We start from the raw sequence: 13,742 nt of genomic DNA, 5'->3' as shown, positions 1-13,742 counted from the left end.
GAAAAATCATTACCGTGACGACTGTTTGCTACAATCAGGACGAGCAGAGCGCCGTCACCATGCTAAAGAAGCATCAGATCATGGAGCAAGCGGTGGAGGACTACGCCGAGGCCGTCCACCAGCTGTCCAAGACCAGCAGAGGGCTGGTGGCCAACGGACACCCGGAGAGGTGAGCCGCTTTTAGTGACATCACACCTGCATCACATGACAGGAAGCAGTCAGACAACATCAGGAAGCCAGCTGCGACGCTTCCTGTCTGTCGCTACATCAGTGTGAGTAGTTTACCCACTAACTGTGTGTGTGTGTGTGTGTCAGCGAGCGGATCAGCATGCGTCAGTCTCAGGTGGATAAGCTCTACGCCGGCTTGAAGGACTTGTCGGAGGAGAGGCGGGGCAAACTAGATGAGAGGCTCCGCCTCTTCCAGCTGAATCGAGAGGTGGACGACCTCGAGCAGTGGATCGCCGAGCGCGAGGTGGTGGCCGGGTCACACGAGCTAGGACAGGACTACGAGCATGTCACCGTGCGTACCGATTGTACTTCCTCTGAGTGTACTCTGTCAAGTATTACATACTGACCTATGATCCCTGCCCGCTGCTCAGATGCTGCAGGAACGTTTCCGGGAGTTTGCCCGGGACACCGGGAACATCGGACAGGAGCGCGTGGACGCCGTGAACCGGCTGGCAGACGAGCTGATCAACGCCGGGCACAGCGATGCGGCCACGGTGGCGGAGTGGAAGGACGGGCTAAACGAGGCCTGGGCCGACCTGCTGGAGCTCATCGACACCAGGACGCAGATCCTAGCCGCCTCCTTCGAGCTCCACAAGTTCTACCACGACGCCAAGGAGATCCTGGCACGCATCCTGGACAAGCAGAAGAAGCTTCCGGAGGAAGTGGGCCGGGACCAGAACACTGTGGAGACGCTGCAGAGGATGCACACCACCTTTGAACACGACATCCAGGCCCTGGGAACACAGGTCAGTGTGGGGACACTGGTTTTATTGGGAGTCACTTGGGCACAGCTTTTTGGGGGGGTTGTATCTGAGGTGTGCAGACAGAGCTCGGCGTTCTGAGAGCGCCGGGCTCTCTGAGAGCGCCGGGCTCTCTCAACACGTTATTTCCAGCCAGAAACCAGCCACAGCCTCCTGTTCAACTTATCAGCCGTTTAAAGGTCACGTGACTTAAGAATTACCAGACGTGTAAACTCCCACACAGATCACGTTTCCGTGTTATGACCTTTGACCCTGTGTTGCAGGTGAGGCAGCTGCAGGAGGATGCGGGGCGCCTCCAGTCGGCGTACGCCGGAGACAAAGCGGACGATATCCAACGCAGGGAAAGCGAGGTGCTGGAGGTGTGGCGGAGTCTGCTGGAGGCATGTGACGGACGCCGGCTCCGCCTCCTCGACACCGGGGACAAGTTTCGGTTCTTCAGCATGGTCCGAGACCTGATGCTGTGGATGGATGACGTGATCCGGCTCATCGAGGCCCAGGAGAACCCCAGGTAGGTCCATGTGCTGCACAATGGTGGATCCTCGCCTCACGGCGGCCTCGCTAACAAAGACGTTTGTGTGTCCAGAGACGTTTCGTCGGTGGAGCTGTTGATGAACAACCACCAGGGTATCAAGGCGGAGATCGACGCCCGCAACGACAGCTTCACGGCCTGCATTGAGCTCGGGAAGGCTTTGCTGGCCAGGAAGCACTACGCTTCAGAGGAGGTGAGCTGAGACACTGATGGCCGCTCAGGTGATTGTCAGCTGACGAGCTGAAACACACCTGAAACACAGACTGAGAAAAGAGAAGGAAAAAGGCACTGAATTAAGAAAAGAAAGTTTAATGACCAACAAAAGAATTCTTAAAGTTAAAGTAATGATGAACTTTGGAAAATGAAAAGAATCCAAAAATAATAAACCCTGGTCTATGTACAGCCATGGGCAGACGTTTCATCCACTGGTCACAGGGAGCAATGCCCGGTTGTTTTGGGTTTTAATGGTGCAGTGCTCTTATTTTGAAAGCCTCACCTTTACTAGGACAAACACACCTGGGTCACCAAAGTCAAACAGCCAAACAGGCACAACAGAGGCAAATAAAATCAGGGTTGAACTGCAGTCTGTAAAGTCTATAAATAAAGCTGAGACTGAAAGGAGCTGAAAATATTTTCCAGATTAAAGAGAGGCTGCTGCAGCTCACCGACAAGAGGAAGGAGATGATTGACAAGTGGGAGGACCGATGGGAGTGGCTGCGACTGAGTAAGGCTTACTTCCTGTTTACCGTCCACATGAAACATCCAATTAAAATGATGATCAAGAGGCTGAAAGGTCAGAGGTCAGTGCTGACTCATCACTGCAGGGTACTACAGTGATGAGTCAGCACTGATGAAGACTCCCCAGGCTCTTGCCCTCCTTTAACGAACCCGACTGACCAATCAGGACACGCTTCAGTTACGCTCAGAGAACAGCTTAGAGTCTGCATCTGTGTGCACGATGTCTTCACCTGACAGCTGCAGGAACTGTTCTCACTGATCCTCAAAGATCAAAACATCAACCAGCAGTTTGTGGGACAGACACAGCAGAACGAACAGCCACAAAGATACAAAAACAGCAACAAAGATACAAAAAGACCAGAAAGATACAAAAACACCACAAAGACAGAAAACACCAGAAAGATACAAAAAGACCAGAAAGATACAAAAACACCACAAAGATACAAAAAACACCAGAAAGATACAAAAAACACAGAAGATACAAAAAACCACGCAAAGATACAAAAAACACCACAAAGATAAAAACCAACAAAAAACACCACAAAGACAAAAACACCAGAAAGATACAAAAAGACCAGAAAGATACAAAAAGACCAGAAAGATACAAAAAAACCACAAAGATACAAAAACACCACAAAGATACAAAAAACACCACAAAGACAGAAAACACCAGAAAGATACAAAAAGACCAGAAAGATACAAAAAACACCACAAAGATACAAAAACACGCAAAAAGAATACAAAAAACCAGAAAGATACAAAAAACACCACAAAGATACAAAAAACCACAAAGACAGAAAACACCAGAAAGATACAAAAAGACCAGAAAGATACAAAAACACCACAAAGATACAAAAACACCACAAAGACAGAAAACACCAGAAAGATACAAAAAGACCAGAAAGATACAAAAAACACCACAAAGAAAAAACAAGAAAGACACAAAGATACAAAACCACAAAGATACAAAAAACACCACAAAGAACAGAAAAACCAGAAAGATACAAAAAGACCAGAAAGATACAAAAAACACCACAAAGATACAAAAAGACCAGAAAGATACAAAAAACACCACAAAGATACAAAAAGACCAGAAAGATACAAAAAACACCAGAAAGATACAAAAAGACCAGAAAGATACAAAAAACACCACAAAGATACAAAAACACCAGATACAAAAGATACCACAAAAACAAAAAGACACGACACAAAAGATACAAAAAAGCACCAGAAAGATACAAAAAGACCAGAAAGAAACCACAAACATACAAAAAGACCAGAAAGATACAAAAAACACCACAAAGATACAAAAAGACCAGAAAGATACAAAAAACACCAAAAGATACAAAAAGACCAGAAAGATACAAAAAACACCACAAAGATACAAAAAAGAAAAAACCAGAAAGATACAAAAAAGCACCACAAAGATAACACACAAAGAACAACCACAAAGACAAAAACACCAGAAAGATACAAAAAGACCAGCAAAGATACAAAAAACACCACAAAGATACAAAAAGACCAGAAAGATACAAAAAACACCACAAAGATACAAAAAGACCAGAAAGATACAAAAAGACCAGAAAGATACAAAAACACCACAAAGACAGAAAACGACCACGCTTAAAGGCTTTGCTGTGGAGCCTCGTGATAGGTCACACTCCTGTAGAAACACCTGCACACCTCTCACCTTGCATCCTCTGTATGACACGTTGAGCCTGCAGTCGCGTTGATAAGTTCAGTCATAAAATCTTCCTCTCTCCTCCTCTTCCTCAGTCCTGGAGGTCCACCAGTTCTCTCGGGACGCTGGTGTGGCCGAGGCCTGGCTGCTGGGTCAGGAGCCCTACCTGTCCAGCAGGGAGCTGGGCCAGAGCGTGGACGAGGTCGAGAAGCTCATCAAACGCCACGAAGCCTTCGAGAAGTCCGCCGCCACCTGGGAGGAGCGCTTCTCCGCCCTGGAGAGACTGACTACGGTGAGGGTGGGGTGGCCGGATAGGGTGGTGAGGAGGAATGTGATGATGATGATGGTGATGTTTACACGTGTCTTCCAGCTGGAACTGCTGGATGTGAGGAGGCAGCAGGAGGAGGAGGAGAGGAGGAGGAAGCCACCATCTCCAGAGCCTGTGGAAGTTCAGCAGGAGGAGGCGCAGCAGAGGTGAAAGCGCCGCAAATGTGTCGTAACGCTCGCCACGTAAGTAAAAGCGTGACAATAACGAGTGTGTGTGTGTTTCTGCAGCGCCGTCACTCAGAACGGACCGCCCTCGGACCAGGATTCTCCCAGGGTCAGTAAACTTTAACCTTTATGCCCCCGGCGGTGGCGCACGCCACACGCTTCACCTTTGTTTTCTTCTTAAAGTGTATTCACAGCTAATATTTCTTCTTCTGTGGTGTTAAACTGAATCTGCTGCTGCTTAACCCCACCTGTGCAGGACGGCGTGGAGGACGGAGAGCTGGTGAACGGTGTTGGCGAGCGGAGCTCCAAAGAGCCGAGCCCCGCCCCCTCGCCCACCTCTGGCAGGAAGGTTAAAAGTCAGTCAACCACACTGCCCACCAAGAACCGGGACTCCAGCTCGCCCCAGGAGGGACTGCTGCACCGCAAACACGAGTGGGAGGGCCACAACAAGAAGGCTTCCAACAGGTGAGCTCCACGCCCCGCAGGAAGTGCCTCGCACGCAGCTACGTCACCTGACCTGTCACCTGACCCCACTGCTGTGTGATTCGCAGGTCGTGGCACAACGTGTACTGCATCATCAACAACAAAGAAATGGGTTTCTACAAGGACGGCAAGGCGGCAAGCCAGGGCGTGCCGTACCACAACGAGCTCCCCATCAGCCTGAAGGACGCCACGTGTGACGTCGCCTCGGACTACAAGAAGAAGAAACACGTCTTCAAACTCAGGTACCGAGCGCAGCAGGAAGTCAGGTGTAGTCTGGACACAAGTTGAACACGTCTCACATTAAACGCCGCCGCTGGTCGCAGCGTCTCCGTGAAGCTGGAAAGTTCCAGTTTGTTTGAACAAATATTCTTAGAATATAATATATAATAAAGTAGTCGACATCACAGTGATGATGTCACAGAACCTCTGATGTGACGTGTCAGGTGTGCTGGGCGCACTTCCTGGTTCTGTTAAAGCTGCACGAGAAAAAACTACAGCTTTGATTTGAGGTCACCTGTCCACAAAGGCCTCACCTGTCGTGGCCGAGCCAATCAAACTCCAGATCTCATTTTTGATGTAACGATCAGCTGATTTTACTGTTTCACAGTGTTAGGTTTATATTGATGGATTGTCATTTATGCTTAGAAATATATAATCAATTGTATAATGATAGAGGTTTGATCCTCAGTAGTCTGCAAAGACTCTGTGAGCCTTCCAGAGTGTTCTGGCACACGCACATCCTAAGGTCATGAGTGAGGTCGTACCTTCTCTTTCTGATTGATGGTATAGGAGGACACCTACTCTGTATCTGTTTAGTATAAGAGCCCTTTGTGTAGGGGGACCGCTGGACTCCTGGCACCGGCTTTTTAAGGAGGCGTTCACAGGGCCACATCTTGACCCACACATACATACACACACCCACATTCACACACACTCATACCTACACGTATGCATAGACTCTTTGTTCACATGCATGCCTGTGTAAGATGTCATATGTTATTGGACCTATGCATATTCATGTAACCACAATAAAGAGCAGTGCTACGGGGGAGCTGACTGAGAGCGACTGGGGGGTTCGAGCAGCAGGAACAGCGCTCGTCTCGTCCTCCCCCTCGTGCACGAGCTCACACAGAGCTCTGCCTGCTGTCCAACGCTGTTGCCATTGTAGCAGAATTGTCTCTGATTGTTCCAGCAATAGGTCTGTGCTAGACAAGCCTCTCACACAGCGTCAGAGCTAGACGCAGCGTACACAACAAAAACACATGTAGACGTTGTCACACAGACGCACAGACGCACACACATGCACAGACACACACAGACGCACACACATGCACAGACACACACAGACACACACACATGCACAGACACACACAGACGCACACACATGCACAGACACACGCACACACATGCACACACACGCACAGACGCACACACATGCACAGACACACACAGACGCACACACGCACACAGACATTGTGAGTGTTACAACAACCACCTGACATGTTTTTATTGTTTGACAGCATCCCCGTTACCATGGTTACTCACCAACACATTTCTCAGCCGCAACATTAGGACGCAGCGCCGCCTCCTTTGCCTCATTTTTTTGTTAGCCCAATCACAGCTGCAGCCTGCAGGAACTGATGCTGTGATTGGTTGTCAGGGTGAGGGTCGTTCAGACTTCGCCCGGTGACCGTCATTGGTCCAAAGAACGCTGATCACACCTGGATGTGTATCTCAGCACAGCCGGCACTTTAACCTTTGACCTTTGACCTGAGGCTTGGTTTGTTGCGTTTGTACGGTTCCTCCACTCACGCCTGTCTTCCTCTCGCTCTTTCAGAATCACCGATGGAAACGAATACCTGTTCCAAGCCAAAGACGAGGTGAGTTTGATTTTTGCTCAGATTCGTGGAAGCGCTCACCTGTGTGGCGTTCCTGCTTAACTGCTTACGTGCCTCCGCAGGAGGAGATGAGTACCTGGATCCAGGCCATCCTGAACGCCGGCGCCGCAGACCGCTCTGACATCCAGGGCAGCAGCCCCGGCACGCCTGCCTCCGGGCGTGCTCACACGCTGCCGGCCACCGTCACGCTCACCACCGAGTCGAGCCCCGGAAAGCGCGAAAAGGACAAAGACAAAGACAAGGAGAAGCGCTTCAGCCTGTTCAGCAAGAAGAAGCAGTAGAGCGCGGCGGCGAGGCGCTTTGGCGAAACCGCCCAGGTGCTCTGACGCACCCATCGCCACATTTACAGGCGCCTCATTTCTCATGGGCCGCCATCAGCCGGGGAGAACTGGAGGCCGCCTCAGAGCGCCGCCAGCTTCCTGAAGATCGACTTGGAGCGGGTGAAACCGCCGCCTCTCTGAGGCTGGCGAGCCTCAGTCCTCCCCGCTGAATGGTTCACCTTTAAAATAGGCCAATCCCAGAGACTGAGGCGGTGGAGACGAGGAGCAAAGGAGCGTTTCACCAAAGCCCGCCGTCGCCTCGTTTTTGTGCGTTCTGCATTTTTGTTCGCGTGTCGGTCGTTTGGTGGCGAGTCGGAGTGCCTGATGTAACGCCGTGTCATCGTTGGCGAATGAGGCCGCTGTCGCCGTGTGCATTACCGGCCGTGACATCATCACTGCATCTCGCTCTTTCTTTGATGACATCATCAGGGACCACACGCTAATGTTCTGTTATTGTTTGATTTTTATTCTCTGAAATTTGTTATTTTTCTATTTTTTGTCGTTTCCTCGTCACAGACGCCGTTTCCTGCCGCGGAGAAATTGGACCAACAGTGCATTTCATTCCAATAATTTCTGTTTTCGTTTCTCTGCAGCCATGTTGTTTTTGTCAGACAGCCAATCGCCTTCAAGGAGGTGGTGATTTAGAAACGTCCACCTGCATGCTTCATCAGGCTCCGACCTGAGCGCGAAACTGCGACTTCCTTGTTTTGTATCTCTGGTCAGGTAGTGTCGGCTAGGGTGGAGGGAGCTCGCCGTCCCGCCGACGGGAGCGAGGTCCAGACTGGTGAAGGTTGCTTGCTCGTCATCGGCTCTTCGCACCACGCTGATTTCTGCTCTTTGATACCCATGCTGCCCCGTCACTGTAGATCTATCGTAGCGAACATGTATGGAAGCCCCGCCGTCGTCCTGCACAATCAGAGCTGCACCAATAGGAATGAAGACGCTCGCCGATATTTAGCCGACCTTCGATCATTACAGCTTCTCATGTATGAACCTGCACCTGTAGACTTACAGCTCTCTGTCACATATGTGTGATGTCATTAAAGCTTTTAACCTTTACTCAGTAGCTTCCTGTTGTCTTTGCACGTGCTCAGTTAGAAACCCGCACAGTCCCGAGGCCCCCCCTTCCCCATCTGTGTCTGCGTGTGTCTGCCTCTGTGGTGTGTGTGTGTGTGGGGGGGGGGGAGGCAGGCTGGTCCCTGGTTTAATGCTGGGGGCGGTCCCTTTTTAAATCTCCCATGTCCACTGAAGTTTTCATTGGTTGTGGCCTGCAGGTGTTAGAGCAAACAGGTGAGTTACAGATATAGTTCCTGCCCAGTGATGACGCTCATTGGAGGGTTCAGGTAAATCTCGCCTAACGTGGCATGGATGCAGTGAGCTGCTCGTTAAAAACACTACAACCCCCAGCATGCACTGCGGTTGTACGCTGAATCAGACCGTACCTGCTCAGAGGCGGGAAGCTCGCGGAGGTGTCCGCGAGGGAAACCGGAAGCTGTGACCTTCAAAAGAAAACGGAGGATTCTGGGAAAAAAAATCGGATTAAGCGTCAGATTTACTACCGTCCTGCGCATGCGCAAATTGTTTTAGGGTAGAGAAGTGTTTAGAAAGCGTGCAGAGATCTCAGAGGTGTTCATCACGGAGAAAAACGGGGAAGAGCAGGTCACTACTCACTGCGCCTGCGTGCAGAAAACTGCGGACCTTAATCCTCAGCACACCTGTGAGCGCTGGTTCACACTGAGTTTAGCGTACAGCTGTGTTTTCCTACAAACATTTAGATGTCTGTGCAGGTAAAGGTTTTTTCAGAAATAAAAGATTAAAAAATAAAAGTCTTTATGTTGTGAATAAACATGTCAAATTCATAACTGGATGAAACTGTGAGATATTTTTTTTAAAAGGTGCTGATGTGTGCACGCCTCCCTGTCGAGGGCTGCAGAACTGCTGCAGAATCTGAACTAGACTCCTGCATGAGCTGCAGTCACGTGATTGGACTCGCACCTGCAGATGCACATCGGCTGCATGCGCACGCTGCTGACCAAGTTTCAGGTGGTGACCTCCAGGTGACCTCAGACCAGACAAGGTTGTCCATAGTCTGGGAGCTGCTGGTTGGAGGACTGGTTGCTGTTGGGTCATTGCGTGTATTGAACCACATGAAGGCCGTCAGGAGAAACTAGCTTCCTTTTATTTTTGCTGAGCTGGAAAAACGCTTTCAGATTAGTCTGACTTCCTCTCAGCATCTGATGACGTCTGACTGTAAACGTCACAAAGACACATTACATATTTAAGCTATACTAAAGGTGAAGTGAATGAGGGCGTAAATAAATGAAAGGCTTTTAAAAAAGATGTAAGCCTCATCGTGAGATAAGAAGCTGAAGCATATGTGTGACGTCATGACCTCTCAGGCGTTATTCGTTATTTTTGTGTCTCTTAGTCACAAACGGAGAGAAGAGCTCGTGTTTGCTCCAATCCTGCGATGAATGAACGATAAATGCGATGCTATGTATCTGGTGCTTTTATTTTGAAGGTGACCGCGGGAAGCACGGGGTTTCACGGTTTCCGGCTTGATGCTTTCGGCGGTCCCGTTAGCGCTCCGTTCTCGGGTCGCCGTTTTTCACGGTTTTAGGGCTGCTGGTGACCGGTGCCCGAGCAGGAGTGCCGGTGCGGGCGGGTGTGGACGGTCGCGGGTAGATGTGCGCAGTAATCTGCGGTTCGGCGCAGACGGCGGAGGATTTGCTGTGATTTAAATCTGCGCCTGACGGACGGAGGCCGGGAGGAGCCGCTAACGGTGACCCGGTCCGGTCTGTCTGCTGCGGGTCGGAATTAAAACGCCCACAAACAGCTCGAAGTTACATTTCCGGGAGTGTCTCTGAGGTCGGACATGGAAGCTGGAAACGTCAGGGTTTAGACCGCCGCCTTTTATTTAGTTAAAACACATAAACTCACTGTTAAATTTTCATCAGCTGAATTTGGTCTTTATGATTTTGAAATTCTGTGATTTTGTCTCAGGTCGTCTGAATTTAGCAAACATTGATTTTATCTCAGCAGCACTCAGTTTATTCACAGTCGTTCCGGTTTCCATCATCATAAAATCCACCTGAGCCAGTCTTCAGGTGAGCAGGTGTGTTCAGGTGTCGGTCAGAGGTTTCTGGCCCCGGCGCTGACTCCACTCAAGAAGACCCTTACAACCTTCCTGCTGACACATTAGTGAGCGGTGCCAAAGCTGCCTCTGGAATCATGGGAAGTGTAGGCAAAGAGACTACAGGGATGGACAGCAGTTCCTGGCAGCGTTAGCGGCTCCAGTAGATACATTTCTCTGAGACGGTTTTTCTGTGGATGTTCGAGTTTGTGGGTTTGAGCAGACATGTCAGATAAAACAGCGCCGCGCTGCCAGCTGAGGCTGGAGTGGATCCACGGGTACCGGGGCCACCAGTGCCGAAACAACCTGTACTACACAGCTGGGAAAGAAGTGGTGTACTTCGTGGCCGGGGTGGGCGTGGTCTTCAACACCAGAGAGCACACACAGAAGTTCTACCTGGGACACAACGATGACATTATCAGGTGAGGAGGAACCCTGTGACGGTGCTGGTGAACTCTGACGCCATGCAGGCGGGTTTTAGGATTTAAAGGTCGGTCCATCAGCCGCTGGATTCAACGCCTAGAGAATGTTCAGTTAGAACCTCGGATTCAGAAGACCGGTGTGGTTCTCGCTCAGGTTGCAGAACAGCTCTTTACTTCTTGAGCAGTTTGTCCAGCTGATTTGACCGCATTCTGCAGGGTGTTCTATAAGGGGCGCTTCAGGAGTGCGGGGTATCGGGCCTGTTGGGTTCACCTCACGATTCTGGTCTCATTTCTGTCAGAGATGACAGAATTTGTGAGCGGATACAGATGATGAAGGATTTTGGCTTCGATGGTTTCTGGACCTCGTTTCGGTTCTCCCTCACTTGACCTCCTGCTCACAGAGGTCCTGGTCATCGGCTGGAGGAGGAGTTTAGGTTTCCCAGAGTATGTTCACAGTGAGGGCAGGGTGGAGCAGGAGGTCGACAGATGAATTGAAAGTGAAGCGATCTGTTTACTGCTAGATCTACGTACTTGTGCTCACCTGTGACCACAAGCTCCCTCTGAAGGTGTCTAGGCTCAGGCTCAGAGATGCTGTGAGGGTTCGGTGTTTCAGGTAGAGCTCAGAGTAGAGAGGAGTCTGACCTGGACCCTCCTGGGGAGGTGTGTCACCTGGAGGCCCCGGGGCAGATCCCCGGCATCTCGGCTGGTTTGGGAACATCTTGGTGTACCTCTGGAGGAGCTGGAAAGGGTTTCTGAAGCTAGTCTGAGGATGGAAATTGGACGTAAATACTTAGAATGGCATTCTCTCGAACATCCAGCAGGCCCAATTTATATAGAAGTCTGTGAGAAAAGGAGCTGATATGTGAGCTCCGTGAACACCTGAGAGACGGTTTCTGGTCTCAGGTTTTAGGCGTGACTGACGCAAACTGAAACTTGTTTTGTGAATTTTGCTCATTCTTGGTGATATAACAGAGGATTATGTGGGTCTGCTCGTGGGCTGACAGATGTTTGATGGTCTGCGCAGTCGGATTCAGGATTGAAATAAAGATTAGAGTTAATTTACAAAAGAGAATCTGCTACAGTCCACGGCAAAGCTGCAGGTAGTGCCGTCGTGTGAGTGTGGAAACTTTAATATCTCCAGAGTCCAGGAGAAAACTGTTGTGTCAGCTGTTGTGTTTACGTGCCCTGCAGCACTTTGTCAGTGTTCACTGGATCTGGAGCGACACGTCAAACCCGTGTGCTTGAATTCGTTCTGACTTCCTCCTGCTCAGCATTTTGTTTCAGCTTTAACGCAGTTCAGAACTTCCTTTGGAATCTGTCTGTTTTTAGCTTTCCTTCAGTGTTTGTGATGCTCTGCAGACAGGGGGCGCTCACGCCCAGTTCAGCTCTTTTAATGGGACCCTCTGATTGAAGGACCTTTAAAAACAGAAAGCCACTGCATGTCTGTAACCATCACAAAAACCAGCATTAAGTGCTTACTTCCACCAGCCCTGAGGCATGTTGGTGAACACACGTGTGTGCTGTTGTGTGTCCGCCCCCCTTCACAGATGGCCGGGTGGCCGCTGAACGATTAAAAGCTTCATCAGCAGCTGCCAGGTCAGCCCTAGTGATGAGGTCACAGTGTGGAGACAGGAAGTCGAGCTCAGCCGTCGGTCGCTGTGATCGGTGTCAGAACTGCTGACTTCTTCTTCTTCCTTTCTCAGTCTGGCCATGCATCCTGATAAGATCCAGGTGGCAACAGGTCAGGTGGGGAAGGACCCGTACATCTGTATCTGGGACACGTACGCCATGCAGACGGTGTCCATCCTGCGGGACGTGCACACCCACGGAGTGGCCTGTCTCGCCTTCGATGCTGATGGACAGGTAACGATGTTACCGACACTCTAACCACCCGTCTCAGATTAAAGTTTTAACAATTAAAAAAATAAAATCTTTGAATTTGAATTGAAACTTTATCAGCAGCTGCAGTTTTACAGCAGCTTTGTATGAGTCACTTCAGAATAATCTTCCTGTGTCTGACACCCGCTGCTTTAGCTCCTCCTGCTGTAAGATAACTTTCCTGTCATTGGCTGCACCTCATCAACAAACACAAGCAAGTGGGCGGGGCTTTTGGCGCCTCTCTGTGACATCACACTGACCCAGTGTTGAGAGATTACTGCGAACACTGAGCTCGTTAGTAGGAGCTCTACGTTTAGTGTGAACGCGCGCGGCCAGAGCAGGAGATGTGACAGGAAGTGAGGCGAAGGCGAGTGGGTCACCTTTACGTTTCATCGTAAAGGTATCGTCCAATCATGTTCCCTCTTTGTTTCTGTTGCCATAGCGACTGGCCTCGGTCGGCCTGGATGCCAAGAACACGGTGTGTGTCTGGGACTGGAGAAGAGGACGTGTCCTTGCCACGGCCACCGGACACTCGGACAGAGTACGTGCCGGCGCACACGCGTTTACCTGCAGGCGTACCTGTGGAGTAACGCCGCTCTCGCTTTTCCCACAGATCTTCGACGTGTGCTGGGATCCATTCCAGGCCGGCCGGCTGGTCAGCTGCGGAGTCAAGCACATCAAGGTGGGGCAGCACCTGGGTGGTCACATGACGGAGGGGTTCACAGGCAGCTGCGGGTGCTGGGATCAGCCGCACATCATCCCGCCTGCAGCGGACGATGTGCGGCTGAAAAGTACAGGAGACGTTTAAACCCGGTGATGATTTTGACCTCACACCTCTGTCACGTACAGAGCTGTGCAAAACTCTTGAGCTGCTCCTCCCTCTGTGCAGCATCAGGTAATGTTCAGATGTTGACTCACAGGTGGGTGAGAGAAGGAAGACAGGACAAAGACATGCTGTGGAAGAGAGACAGATTAATAACAGGTATGATTCAGTGCAGAGAGGTCTGTAACACATAGTGAGTGAAGAAGAAACACCCAGTGCATCATGGGAATCCCAGCAGCCTGCACCTGTTGCAGCGTCACTAAGGGAGGATTCAGGGTCACAGCTTGTTTGAGTTGTAAAAACTGATTCTTATTTTCCTGCGACAGATAAAGAAGTGTGGGTGCTCAAGACTTTTG

General features: G+C 50.2%; 2 protein-coding genes across 3 annotated transcripts in view; both read left to right on the top strand.

Moving 5' to 3' along the window:
- The window catches only part of LOC102300677 (spectrin beta chain, non-erythrocytic 1), a 30,925-nt gene extending 22,736 nt beyond the window's left edge, over window positions 1-8,189 (top strand). For both annotated transcript variants that reach the window (XM_042212703.1, XM_042212704.1), the window contains 13 exons: window positions 39-169; window positions 316-520; window positions 600-974; window positions 1,253-1,497; window positions 1,573-1,711; window positions 2,158-2,242; window positions 4,033-4,229; window positions 4,308-4,411; window positions 4,493-4,538; window positions 4,686-4,894; window positions 4,981-5,154; window positions 6,750-6,792; window positions 6,873-8,189. In XM_042212703.1, coding sequence (XP_042068637.1) covers window positions 39-169; window positions 316-520; window positions 600-974; window positions 1,253-1,497; window positions 1,573-1,711; window positions 2,158-2,242; window positions 4,033-4,229; window positions 4,308-4,411; window positions 4,493-4,538; window positions 4,686-4,894; window positions 4,981-5,154; window positions 6,750-6,792; window positions 6,873-7,091 — 2,172 coding nt within the window. In that variant the 3' untranslated portion in view covers window positions 7,092-8,189. The remainder of the gene's footprint in view (window positions 1-38; window positions 170-315; window positions 521-599; window positions 975-1,252; window positions 1,498-1,572; window positions 1,712-2,157; window positions 2,243-4,032; window positions 4,230-4,307; window positions 4,412-4,492; window positions 4,539-4,685; window positions 4,895-4,980; window positions 5,155-6,749; window positions 6,793-6,872) is intronic.
- A 123-nt stretch (window positions 8,190-8,312) lies between these two features.
- Window positions 8,313-13,742, top strand: part of eml6 (EMAP like 6) — a gene marked incomplete at its 3' end in the record, with an annotated part of 32,353 nt that continues 26,923 nt past the window's right edge. Inside the window, 4 exon segments of the mRNA XM_042212705.1 lie at window positions 8,313-10,685; window positions 12,389-12,548; window positions 13,006-13,104; window positions 13,177-13,245. Of these exon segments, the coding sequence (XP_042068639.1) occupies window positions 10,489-10,685; window positions 12,389-12,548; window positions 13,006-13,104; window positions 13,177-13,245 (525 nt within the window).

The sequence above is a fragment of the Haplochromis burtoni genome, unplaced genomic scaffold (genome assembly GCF_018398535.1).
Source record: "Haplochromis burtoni strain Fernald_Lab_line unplaced genomic scaffold, NCSU_Asbu1 Contig_387, whole genome shotgun sequence".
In the NCBI taxonomy this organism is placed as follows: domain Eukaryota; kingdom Metazoa; phylum Chordata; class Actinopteri; order Cichliformes; family Cichlidae; genus Haplochromis; species Haplochromis burtoni.
This window is presented reverse-complemented; position numbering and strand designations above follow the sequence as displayed.